The sequence below is a fragment of the Tupaia chinensis genome, unplaced genomic scaffold (assembly GCF_000334495.1).
Source record: "Tupaia chinensis unplaced genomic scaffold, TupChi_1.0 Scaffold000013_1, whole genome shotgun sequence".
Classification (NCBI taxonomy): domain Eukaryota; kingdom Metazoa; phylum Chordata; class Mammalia; order Scandentia; family Tupaiidae; genus Tupaia; species Tupaia belangeri.
The window spans coordinates 3,353,617-3,367,166 of record NW_006159443.1 but is presented as its reverse complement, the minus strand read 5'-3'; the positions used below and the strand labels follow the sequence as shown (position 1 = coordinate 3,367,166).

Genomic DNA, 13,550 nt, shown 5'->3' with positions numbered 1-13,550 from the left:
TTCCCTACCTTTTCTCATCCTATCAGGATCTGAGGAATGTACGTATGCCCTGTGTATTTTTTAAGCCATGGTCAACCATATGGGTCCTACCTCCCTATGCACAGAGCTTAAATACTGTGCTACAGAACTAACCCTAAATTAAGTTTTTAAATTTCATGGACTGGCAGTTGTTCATTGAAGTTGACGACTGCAAAATCACTTGAAGTACCACTAATAAATTAGCTATTGTAACTACGTGTATTCGGTGGAAAACTGTTGGGCTAAATTTGACTTCCATGGTATAATAGTATTTAAAAGGAGAGCCCCAGAATATCTAACCTTATGAGAATTATTCCTCTTGCCATTAAAATCTGGTCTAATTTAGCATTACATTTTTTTCTCTTGGTTATTTAGGCTATACACCATAATGATTAAGATCATTGAACTCTGGAATCCATTTTCCTGGGTTTGAATCCCAGACCTGCCAATTGCTGGCCACATGACCATGATTATGTTACTTAACTCATCTATGCTCTGATTCCTCATTTGTAAATAGAAATAATTGTACCTGTCTCGTGGGTAACTGAGGGATTAAATGAATTGATATATGTAAAATGCTAAAAAAAAAGACTGCCTCACTTAAAATAAGTGATACGTATTTTAAGTGATGTTATTCTTTACTAAAAGATGGCTAAAAGACCATTATATTTTCCATGTAACTTGTCAGCCCAGAACAGGATAATTTTTGCAGGGCATCAGCTTCAAAGTGTTAATTTTATTCTTGTTTTTATTTTAAAGTTTGTTTTCCTCTTTAGAGCTTATTCTCTTCAAGAAATTCTGTTTACTAATACCTATTACCATACTGTTTTCTTCAGCTATTATTGTGTGTGTATTTTGTATGTGCTATTTTTCTGTGTATGTTACATATTTTAAGACAATTTGATATGATAATTCCATTTTAGTGGCTTTTAAATGTTCAGTCTGTGAGTCTGTGCTATGAAAATGAGGATATATAATATTTCTGATATGCACTTAATAGGAGCTGTGGCATCTAACCTGATACTTGGTTATGTATTTCCACTTTACCTGCTTTTAACCAGTATTCATAGATAGATTATAGTTATTAAAAGTACTAGACCATATGAATACAAGTATGACCATACGTTGCTTTAAAAATAAATGATCATCCAGTAACGTGGTCTAAGTAAAATATTCTCTTTTTTAATTATGTAGTCCTCCTCGCCATCCTCATCACAGCCTCATTCTAGCCACTGCAGAACGAAGGCCTCATCATTGTGTCACCATGCATCCCTGCCCTGGGTCAAACGTAACCATGTAGGCCCTGCAAAGGCTACCAGTCCATCTCTCCGTCTTCGTCGCTGGCGACCCTTCTTACGCCTACCATCTTTGGGTCTCCATTCTGTTGTAAGTGTAGTCAATCTTCCATCTCTTCTTCCAGTGACAAGGGCAGTCCAATATTTTTCTTAAACATCTTCAGTCTTCAGAGTGCTTTTTTCTTGGTTCACTCAATCATTAGCTTTTTCTTTCCCAGTAAGATTGCAAACATACCTCTATGCTTTGCAGTCTAGCTTGACTCTCGCCAGTGCCTTGGTGAACATCCATCTTTCCACTCCATATCCTGCCAACATAAGGCACCTGCCTTTTGATGAGTGCTGATCGACATTCATGATAATGTTTAAGTTCCTGTTAGCTGTGTAAGTGAATATGTTTCCCTTCAGCCTTCTAGTATCATTTAGTTGACTCTAGTCAACAAATGCTGTGTACCTTCTGAGTTCTTTGTCATCTATTACTTTATTTTTTTCATGTTTCTGAGCATGACTGTAATCTCTTGCCATGCTCTGGGGTCACTTTACTTGTTCTATCCTCAATCTAAATCCTTCATGGTGTAGGGTATTTCATCTAAGCTATTTTATTCCCTGAGGTGGCTCAGGTACTTGGTTTAATCTTGATCAGATCTTCCCTGCCTATTCAATTTCTAAAGATCTTTTCCAAGTAGGAGGTGAAGATTTTCTACTTGTGTATTAATGTAGGCTTCTCACTAATTGATAATTTCTCTTTCATAGACTAACAATATTAGCAAACTATTAAAAAGTATATTTGTATATTAAAATCTTGCTAATTATTTTAAATGTTGAGCTTGATGATGGAGTTCTGATAATTCTAACTGAAGTAAACTTCAGAATTAAGCAAAAACAGCTCTTGTCTTTCTGATGTTTGAGACTGTTAAAGGCAACGGCTGTGGTTTGGAAGAGCCTACTTGGAAATACAGTATATGAAAGCTTTGGTGTGTGCCATGACATTTCTATAAGTCATCCTGACTTTTGAAGCCAGAAGAAGATAGAACTATACTCAAATTATGAAGTGAATTTTTGGCAGTTTTCCTTAAACATTTGCCTCCACCAATTAACAGTAATGGTCATCAGTTAGCCTTCCATTTGTGCAGATTATCAATAAGCTGGTATCTTTCTATTTCACTATTCTCATTGGGTCACAACATTCATTGTCATTTTCATTCATTCATCCACTAGATATTTGTTGCTTCCCTACTTTGCCAGCATTGTCTGACACAGTGAGAATTCGATGATCAAAGGATTGATAAAATCCTAAGTTTGTAAATTTTGACCTGGGCACAACTGATTTGATTCTAAATATGAGTGATTTTCTTTGTAATTAAAATATGGACCATACACTCCCACATGGCTAAACATAAATGAATGTGTCATAAAATTGGGCAGTTCCAATTTTATATGTTTTTATGTAATATTGATTTTTGCTCCATTTTAAGTCCATTGCCTTACAGCTTCATAAGTATTTTCATAGCATAGTGGCTAAGAACATGGATTCTGAAACCACACTCCCTGGGTTTGAATCCAGGTTATTTCATTTACTAGCTTTGCAACCTAGAGCATGTTACTTAATGTTTCAGTGTTCTTGAAAGTAGGATGGGTATAACCAAATATTGGGCTTAGATGATGATTAGTCAACTAATACAAGGATATTTCAGGAAATTCATGGGAAATGGAATCAAGTACAAGTTAATTTTGATGTAAAAAATTTAAATCCATGCAGAGTTGACTTTTCATGAACTTCTTGAAAATACCTCCTATAACACTCAGAAGAGTAACTTGGATACATTAAGTACCATATAAATATATGTTAACTTTAAACTATTTTGTATAACATGAAGTTTAGTATTTTGTTAGTTTCTAATTTATTTGTTGTAATACTTTTTATTTTTTTTTGAGATAACTAAAAAATGTATTCTGCATAAATATTCAGGCAGAAATGAGCCTATCTATAGCTTGTTTTTGCCTTTTATACATAGGTATTTATTGGTCATATTTTGAAACAGAAGACTCACTGGGATATGTTTTTTATTGTTCTTGCTTTTAGTGGAATTATGTTTTAATTTGCGTTCGCCGGGGGTGGGGGGATGGAGGAGTGAGAATGTACCACCTCACGGGGAATGGTCATACCAAATTCCTTTCCATTTCTTGCTCTTTTCAGGACTTTAGACTTACAGGCACACACACTTGGCATATTCTCAAGTCACTGAGTCCAGGACTTAAACTGAGCAGTTGCTAATTGGGATCCAGTTCACTTAACCACTAAGCCATGGGTTGACCCAGTGAAATAATTTTTAAGCAGTTGAATAATTGTAGATTTGATACTCTCAAGACTAATCGAAATTTACCAAGGAAAAGGCTTATCAGAGATACTGAGGTTTAACAGAATGCTTCAAACTTTTGAGATTGGGACCAGCCTATGGCATAATGTTATGTCGCTGGACTCCCATGTAGTCGACCATGGGTTAAGTCTTGGACCCAGTGGCTTAAATTTACACCAGGCATGTGTATGTGTGTGCCAAAAATCTCAAGAAGAGAATGAAGGAGAAGGGATTGTAGTTTGACCATTCCCCCGCCCCGGGGTGGGCAATTTCTTGCTTTCTGTCTCTCTGTCTCTCAGGTGAGCACACATGCCCTATAGCAAAAATCACTCTTAAAAGCTTTGGGACCAGCAGATGGCATAATGGCTATGTCACTGGACTCCCATGTAGTCAACTGCTGTTCGAGTCCTGGACCTGGTGTCTTAAATGCACGCCAGGCACATGTGCGTGCGTGCCCAAGATCCCAAGAGGAGAATGGAGGAGAAGGGATGGTGGCATGACCATGCCCCCTAGGGGGATAATTTCTTGCTTTCTGTCTCTCTGTCTCTCTCTGTCTCTGTGGTGAGCGCAGGCGTCCTGTAGCAAAAACCTCTCCAAAAAAAATTTTTTTTTGAAATTTACTTTACCTTTTATAATAGTTGAAAATTTTTATTGTGTACTTTTGGATAAAAGTTACAATATGCACAGTTTTGAGTCCCAATATTTGGTAATTGCTTATGTTTATGATAATGTAGTATCACACACATTAGTAATTAGTACTGTAATAATATGTGAACTTTATATAGCACCTAACAGTTTATAAGATACTTTTACCCATCTCATAAACCTCAAAACTATTATGAAACCCTAAGTTCACAGGAAATGGATACAGGCTCAATTCTCTGACTTTAATTAAACTACTTTTACCTCCAGCACAACTGTATTTACTGGCAAAATATGAAAAATAGAAGCTGTGTAATATAATTCTTAAGAAGACATGGTACTCAAGCAATTAATAATATATGAAAACATAATAGCTCCTAAGATTTGTGGTACTTAAAATCCTTTCTTGAATTGTCTTAAAATGACTAAAACATGGGACTGGCAGGTGGTATGGTGGTTAAAAATGCTGGACCACCCTTGACACATGGCCACCCTTTGAGCCCTGGACCTGGCGACTTGCTCTCTCTCTCTCTCTCTCTCTCTCTCACACACTCTGTCCCTCTCTGGTCAATCAATCAATCAGTCAATAAAGTTAAATAACATAATTCTTTAAAAAAAATGAGTAGAAAGAATATTTCCTAGTTAAGTAAGGAATTATTTTACTGGGGATATAAATTAGTACATCCACTATGGAAAACAGTATAGAAATTCCTCAAAAATCTAAACATAATCTAGAATTATTCTGTGACCAGGCAATCCCACTATTGGGTGTATACCCAAAGGATAGGCAGTCATTCAGAGAGACATTTACATATCCATGTTTATTGCAGCATTATTCACAACGGCTAAATCATAGAATCAGTCTCAGTGCCCAACTGCTGAGTGCATTGTGAAAATATAGTAGCTATCCATGATGGAATACTACTCAGCCATAAAGAACAACAAAATCCTGTCATTTAACACCAAGTGGACAAACGTAGAAGATATAATGTTAAGTGAAATAGGCCAGGTTATAAAAGACAAATACTCTGTGTCCCTGCTTAACATATACTGAATGTCCACACTCTGTGGAGAAAACTGAAGAATTTAAAAGCATAGATAGAGTAAGAGTAGATACCAGAAAGTTTTTGAGGGTAGGGCAGAGCATTCATGAGAAAAAAAAAATTTAAGAATTATTTTATTTAACTTTATTTATTTATTTATTTTAGTTTGGCTAGAGAGGAACGGGGGGCGGGCTGAGAAAGCAAGACGTCAGGTCTGGAATTCGAACCACAGTCGGCCATGTGGGAGTCCAGCGCCCTTAACCACCATGCCATCTGCTGACCCCACATGAGAAAATTTTTAATGGACACAAAAATACATGTAAATAAGGGGTAAGAGGAAATGGGATGTTGCATCATGACAGAGTAAAAAATAAGTACAATTTAATTCATACTTAAAAAATTAGTGAGGATTCTTTCTATTATTTTTGTTACAGAATAGAATTTACCATAACTGGGGCCAGCAGGTGGTGTGGTGGTTAAGGCGCTGGACACTCCCACATGGCCGGCCATGGTTCCAGTCCCAGACCTGGTGGCTTGCTTTCTCACTTTCTCTGTCTCTCTCTGTATTTCTCTCTAGTCAGATTAAAATAAATGAATGAATAAATTAAAAAATTAAATAATTTTTTTTAAAAAAACATTTATCATAACTGCTGAGGTTTAGCCTTCAAAAGTCAGATGATCTTTTGCTCATTGATAAAAATGTGGGTATTGGATGGAGTGAGCATTAATATTTTTTGATTCTCTGGTCAAAATTCTTAAGTATTTGAAGAAATATCATATTCAAAAAGGACATGAGTTTTTCCTTTGATGATGGAAAATACAGAGAGACACATCTTAGTCTCTGTATGGTGGATAACTCAAACTGTCTTAACAATGGCGAACTGGTGGCAGTTCTCTGCCATTGAAGAGGCAGCACTAGAGAGAGGAGTCCAGTGTGAGAGCTGCAGTGAAACCCAGATCGCTTTCATTTCTGCCAGCAGGGATTTTGTAGTTCTAGACTGAAGTAAGGAAGAGCTAGTTTGCCATATCAGTTTATGGTGAGTTTCTTCTGTTCATAATTTCAGTGAGATAATTTTTTTAAAATGTCTTTCTGTCTGATATACTTTTAAAGAATTATTTTTTTAAAAAAGAATTATTTTATTTATTCACTCATTTATTTTAATTTGACCAGAGAGAGACAGAGAAAGAGAGAGAGTAGGAAAGCAAGCCACCAGTCTGGGACTGGAACCGTGGTTGGCCATGCAGGAGTGTCCAGTGCCTTAGCCACAATGCCACCTGCTGGTCCTATCAGTGAGATAATTTTTGAAGATTAATGTGAATCACTGTACCTGTAAAGGTTTTAATTATCATGGGAGTCCAGCAGGTGGTGTGGTGGATGAGAGCGCTGGATTCCCACATGGCTGACCGCAGTTCAAGTCCTGAACCTGATGATTTGCTTTCTCACTTTCTCTCTCTTATTCTATCTAGGATATTAAGTAATATGGTATAATTTTATTTATGACTTCAAAACTTTTGCCTCTAATATTTGTGTCCTACTGGCATTTAACAGTGATTGTATTTAAAACCATTTAGATTTGATAGATAGGTAACATTACTGTTAGATGTATAGTTAATGCATATCATAAACAGTGCCACTTAATCTGTATATTAACTTTGCATAAATTATTTGAATGTCTAAGAAATAATATTGCTCATGCAAATTGAAACTAAAAAAAAAAAGATGTAATTTTAACTTTTGATTGTTCCTTTATCATCCAAGAAAGCAAGAGAAAAACTATAGGCTGCAATGAATTGTGCTTTAATTTATTCTTATCCCTTTTTCTCCCCTGTTAATCTCTATTTTTGTGCATCTACTTATTTTTAAACTTTTTGAATCTAGAATGAATAGTTACTTGAAGACTGTTTATACTTGTTTAAAACATGTTTTTATCAAATTCAAGTCATTAAGTAAACAACTCTCTTCATGTCATAAAATTTAATTTAGAAGAGTTTCTTTATGCATTATTAAAATTTTAAAACAGGTTTGTAATTTGAAAATGTATACAAGTTAGTTCATACTTCCTTTCATTTGACCAGTATGCATTATTACTTACTATGTACCAGGCATTGTGCCGGAGGGCTGAGACTTCCAAGGTCAATGGCTTTTGATCTTTAGATCAATTGAGACCTAGAAAGATGTGCTTTTAGTCTGCGTTTCCCTTTTTGACAGATGAGTAGAGTATTGTCACAAACACACTCTTTGTCCACCGTATCATAGATTAAGCTTGGAATGCTATTGGTTAAGTGTTCTCTTATGTCACTTGGCATTATTTGTATGTGTTTATATGTACTTGATTGATTTGATTACCAATCTGTATAATATGTACTTTTCCCTCCTATTCTAGGCACCAAGTATAGATGAAAAAGTAGATCTTCATTTTATTGCATTAGTTCATGTAGATGGGCATCTCTATGAATTAGGTAAGAATTATTGTTTTAATTTTTCCTGGGGAGAGAAATGTTAAATGGGAAAGTCTCTACTTATGATAAACACGACTGCTGATATGTATTGCATTTACTAATTGACTGCCATATAAACTTGAATTTACATAGTGCCAGTTTTCTTCATAAATTTTTTTTTTGGAAAAAAAGAATTCTGGGAGGACCAGCAGATGGAAAATGGTTACATCACTGGACTCCCACAGGATTGACCATGGTTCAAGTCCCAGACCTGGCGGCGTAAAACTCACACATGTGTGTGCATGCCCAAAATCCTGAGAGGAGAATGGCAGAGAAGGAATTGCGGCATGGCCATCCCCCTGGGGGGGTGATTTTTCACTTTCTGTCTCTCTGTCTCTGTCTCTCTGGCTCATGTGCCCTATAACAAATATCTCTCTCAGAAAAAAAAAAAGAGAAGGAACTTTTTGATGTTCAAGCAAGTTAAAATTTAAGAATGTTTGCATACTACCTTTGTATTTTAGCAAAGCAGAAAAGTATTATAAAAAGCATTGCAAGAAACATCAGCAAATCACTTTGACATTGTTCACCAAATTCAACATCCTGATGAATTGCCTTTTGTTTAAAAACATAATGTAAAATTGATAATGAATGGGTTTTTTAAAAAAAGAATTATTCATTTATTTATTTAATTCCATTTGTTATTATCATTTTTTAATTTGACCAGAGAGAGACAGTGAGAGAAAGAAAGTGAAAGGGAGAAAGCAAGCCACCAGGTCTGGGACTTAAACCATGGTCGGCCATGTGGGAATCCAGCGCCTTTAACCACCACACCATCTGCTGTCCCATGACTAAGTTTTTTAAATCAATGAGTATAAATAATTTTTAGGCTTTTGTACTGCCCCTATGTATTCCATTTGAGTTTTAGAAAATCTTTACAGAACCTGTGTTTTGATATGGGTAATTTCAAAGATCCAGAGAGGAGAATGGAATAGAAGGGATTGCGGCGTGGCCATACCCCTGGGGGGGGGGGGCGTGATTTCTCGCTTTCTGTCTCTCTCTGTCTTTCTGGCGAGCATGGGCCCTATAGCAAAAACCTCTCCAGCAAAAGAAAACAAAAAAACAGTGTAAAGATATATGTGACTGGGGCCAGCAGGTGGCATGGTGGTTAGGGTGTTAGACTCCTACATTGCTGACCACTATTCAATTCCTGGACCTGGTGGCTTGCTTTCTCACTTGCCCTCTCTCTCACTCTTTCTCTCTCTGACCAAATTGAAAATAAAAAAATAAAGTTTTAAAAAAAGCTATAAGTGATTAAATGTAAGATTTTAAAAAGACACTGTAAAGATATATGTGATTAAATGTAATTAAAAAAATTTTTTTTCTTTAGTGTAAAGGAAGTGTAGCTAGGTTTGACCCATGGGCTGTGGTTAACCAACGTCAGGATTAGAATAACAGTAAAATTATAGTTAATCTTTGCTCTAAGTTGCCTTTATAACAAAATAGTATATAGTTTCAGTTTGTTTACTTCTTTTGACATTTCAAGATCAATTATTTAATGATCTTAATCTATGATACTGCTGTCTGAAATTAATTGTACATGACTTAAAACAATAGCTGTATATGAAGGAAAATTACATATTATAGCTCAACATACAATACAAAAAAAATGGTAGGAACCAGGAAAATACATGTTGACTTATAATTTAAGGAAAAGATAAACCTACATTGTTTATTTTAAGGAGCTGTTTTATGGTCTATTATTGAGAAATATATTTTGCAGATTAGAAAAATAATGCAAGTTTATACAAATATGGGTAATCAAAAGAGTTTCTGTGTAATACTTACAAAAAACATTCCCCTATGGTTCTTTTTTTTTCTCCCAAGTTTGTTAATTTCTCCCATGAGAACGGGAGAGACAGGCTCCCCCCAACAGGGACTTCATGCTATGATCCTCCCCCAGCCTTGGCCAGCTTGGATCATGGGCACATGTGCACTTACCCAGTGTGTGCTGGGAGCCACTTCCTCAGGGTGGGAACTAGATCCTTCTCATGTGGGTTCAGCATCTCAGAGTGCTACATACACTGTTGTATCACCTTGACTGACCCATTTATGGTTGTTACAAAGTATAGGAAGTACAGGAATTTTCATTTCTTTTTTCTAGATGTCATAGGGCATGTATTTGCTAGAGAGAGAGAGAAATAGGGAAATCATCCCTGGGGGGATGGCCATGCTACACTTCCTTATTCTTTCTCCTCTTGAGATTTTGAGCAAGTACACATATGTACCTGGAATGTTTCTCAAGCCACTGGGTCCTGGACTCAAACTGCTAAGGTGGTTGGGGGGGATCCAGCAGGTTCAACCACCACACCACTGACTGGTCCTTGAAGCACTCTAATTAAGGGATCCATTTCTTTAGGATTTTGAATGTTCATCTCAGTGTTAGCTGAAAAATGTGGATAACAAATTCTAATAACATAATTATATCACTTTAATGGAGATATATTTATTTGTTTATTTTCACTTATACTTTTGTTTAAAAGTAGTATTTAACAATTCAAGTTTATCACAATATGCATTATTGATTCACAAATTTTTATTATGCTTAGGAATCATGGAAGTAGGAGCCAGCAGGGGGCTTGATAGTTAAGGGCACTGGACTCCCACATGACCAACTAGGGTTCATGTCCTGGACCTGCAGTTTGTTTTCTCATTCTCTCTCTCTCTCTCTCTCTGTGTCCTTCTCTGGTCAAATTTAAATAAATGAAGTTACATGAAGTAATTCTTTTTAAAAAAAGAAGTAGAAGGAGCTGTGTTTAATGGACTGAACTTGGTAAAGTGTCATTTATAAAATAGTTGAAATTATAGATTTGGGATATAGAGTATCAGTTAACTTTTCTTCCTGAGTACTATAATTCTGGGCTTTTTCTTTTTTTTTTTTTATAATATTGAAAAAGTACTACTTTATTCAGGGTGATTGTAAATTTGGCTAACTCTTCGGTGGCCCGTAAAATAACCCTGTTACTTGGATTGTTGTGCTATGTTACGGCATTGGTGGCCTGTGATCGGTAGTAGTGGAGTGTAAGCCATGACAGCATGACTCCCTTTCAGTGGTGTAAACATGTGAGTCTTACCGAAGATCTTCTGATTTAGCATTTTCTAAAGTTGGATCATAGTTCCACAAGTGAGAGAGAGGCAGAGAGATGGAGAGACAGAGATATAGCACCCACAGCATAGTCCTGAAGCCACGTGGCATTCCACCCCCAGCCTCAGCAAGCTTGGATCATTGGCACCTGGGTACCTAGAGTGCTCAGGAGATCTCCAGCTGCATGCTGGCAACTTTCCCCTGGGGATCTACCTTGACAAAAGAGGCCTTTTATCTTCCTAAGGGTCAAAACTGGGGTCATAACTTTTTAAAAAATGAGCTCACTGAGCTGCAGGTAATGTGGAGATTAAGGTGCTGGATCCCACATGACTGACTGTGCAGTTTGTCTCAGATGTGGAGGCTTAAAAATCACACCAGGTGCAAGTGTCTACATGCACCAAATCTTTATTTATTTATTTATTTAAATCTTCACCCTTAATATAGACCTTCAACTAATCCCCCCCCCCCTTTATTTACATGCACCAAATCTTGAGGAGACTGGAGGAGAAGGGATTGTGGTGTGGCCATCTCTCTGTGGCTGATTTCTCACTTTCCTTCTCTCTCCCTCTGGCTTTGGCAAGTGCACAAGCCCTATAACAAAAAACGAACAAATAAACAAAAACCGAGCTCATTAATATTGTATATTCTTTTTGGGAAATTAAAGCCAATGCTTATTTATAGTATATTCTGTTCATGAAGATAATTTAGGCTTTCAAACATGGAAACAGTTCTAATAAGCATATTTACAGTATTTGTTTTGGAATATATTACTTAAAATATTTTTTAACTCTTCTTGCCTTGCTATGGGAAGAGGAAAAAAGAAGTCAAGAGTACATTATCCTGAGGCCAGCAGGTAGCATGGTGGTTAAGGCACTGGACTCCCACATGACTGACCGCAGTTCAAGTCCTAGGCCTGGTGACTTGCTTTGTCACTTTCCCTCTCTCTCTCTGTCTCCTCCAGTCAAATTGAAAAATAATAATAATCAGTTAAAGAATAATTAATTAAAAATAAACAAAGTACATTATCCTGTAAATGCAGCTAAGCATTCAACTGTTTGTTTCTTTTCCACAGATGGGCGGAAACCATTTCCAATTAACCATGGGAAAACTAGTGATGAAACTTTGCTAGAGGTAGTAATTAAACTCTCTCACCAACTTTTAATATCCTTATAGCTTTTAAAACATCTCTAAAGATCATTATGTAACATGTTCTCTGTATTTGGTTGCTTCTTTGTCCTTGCTGTGTTTTTAGAAAATACAATAAGAAACAATTGAGTTAGTATTAAAAATCCATCGTGAGTAAAGACGTTTTTAGGGCCTTATGTGAACAAGTGTCAAATTCAAAAAGATAGTAGCATTGGGGCCAGCCTGTGGCATGATAGTTAAGGTGATTGGATTCCACGTAGCCAACTTTATGAACTGAGTCCTGGACCTGGGGGCTTGGGAAACATACCGGACATGTATATGTGCATGCTTAAAATTCCAAAAGAAGGGAAAGATGGAAGAGAAGAAATGGCAACACGGCCAACCCTCTCTCTTTCATATGTCCTCTGGCAAATTACAAAAAAAGAAAGAGAAGGTAGGAGGGAAGGAGAGAAAGAAACAGAGAAAGAGAAAGAATGAGAAAGAAATAAAGAGTGAGAGAGGGAAAAAAAAAAGAAAGAAAGTATTGGAAGACTTGCTCATTATAGGCTGTATTTTATGGAATCCAAGGTACTGTCCATGGGATTTTGTTGTGGGGAAAGTCACGATGTATTTTTCTATGCAAAAAACATGTCTGACTTTTCCTGATGACCTAATATCTTGATTCTGATTTTAGAGATTTTGAAATACAGACAAATTATATAGCTTGGAATCAATGAAATGTGTCGTTTTCCAGGTTCAAGTTTTCTAAAAAGTATTTTAAGAAAGAATACTTACTGTATCTCCTCTTCTGCTAAGCAGTTTAGGATACCAACTGTTCATTCTTTTATGTTCTTTATCTTTCATTTGGAAAAAGAAACATTCAGTACAAAATAAGTATGAATTAGAAAAACATAAAGTGCCTATGTATCATTTATAAGTAAAATACACGTTGATAATCTAAACATTTATATGTTCCCCTCCATAGGATGCCATAGAAGTTTGCAAGAAGTTTATGGAGCGTGACCCTGATGAGCTTAGATTCAACGCCATTGCTCTTTCTGCAGCATAGTTCGTCAGGGATGGGGACACCAAAACTGTATTATTTGCAACAAGAACTAAATTTCTGCTGCCATACACTAATTAAAAAATTTTGATATTTTCATTAACTTAACTGATTAAACTTTGTGCGAATTAAACTTTGACTGAACCTGTGTTTTATATTCTTTTTGCTCCTAGTTAAGGCTACAGTTCTTTATTTCCCTTTCTGTTTTGTGAAGGCTTTGTATTTATTTATTTCTTTTGATAAGTAGCAATAGTTTTCTTATTCTTTTCAGATTTCATGGACGATTTTTGTGTTGGGACCCCAGGTAGAATTTCAGACTACAGAGTAACAAACACATGCAGATGCATACCAATGGCAGATGCTATGTAGAGTAGTAAAGTCGGATTTGTGGTAGAAGATGACTGAAGTTAATACAGTACATTTCCTGTC

The 13,550-nt window shown here is 36.2% G+C and overlaps 1 protein-coding gene across 1 annotated transcript in view; it reads left to right on the top strand.

The window, feature by feature from the left end:
* Positions 1-13,265, top strand: part of UCHL3 (ubiquitin C-terminal hydrolase L3) — a 66,184-nt gene extending 52,919 nt beyond the window's left edge. The window contains exons 7-9 of the mRNA XM_006139968.3: positions 7,737-7,812; positions 12,006-12,064; positions 13,044-13,265. Of these exons, the coding sequence (XP_006140030.1) occupies positions 7,737-7,812; positions 12,006-12,064; positions 13,044-13,127 (219 nt within the window). The 3' untranslated portion in view covers positions 13,128-13,265. The remainder of the gene's footprint in view (positions 1-7,736; positions 7,813-12,005; positions 12,065-13,043) is intronic.
* Positions 13,266-13,550: the final 285 nt, after the last annotated feature.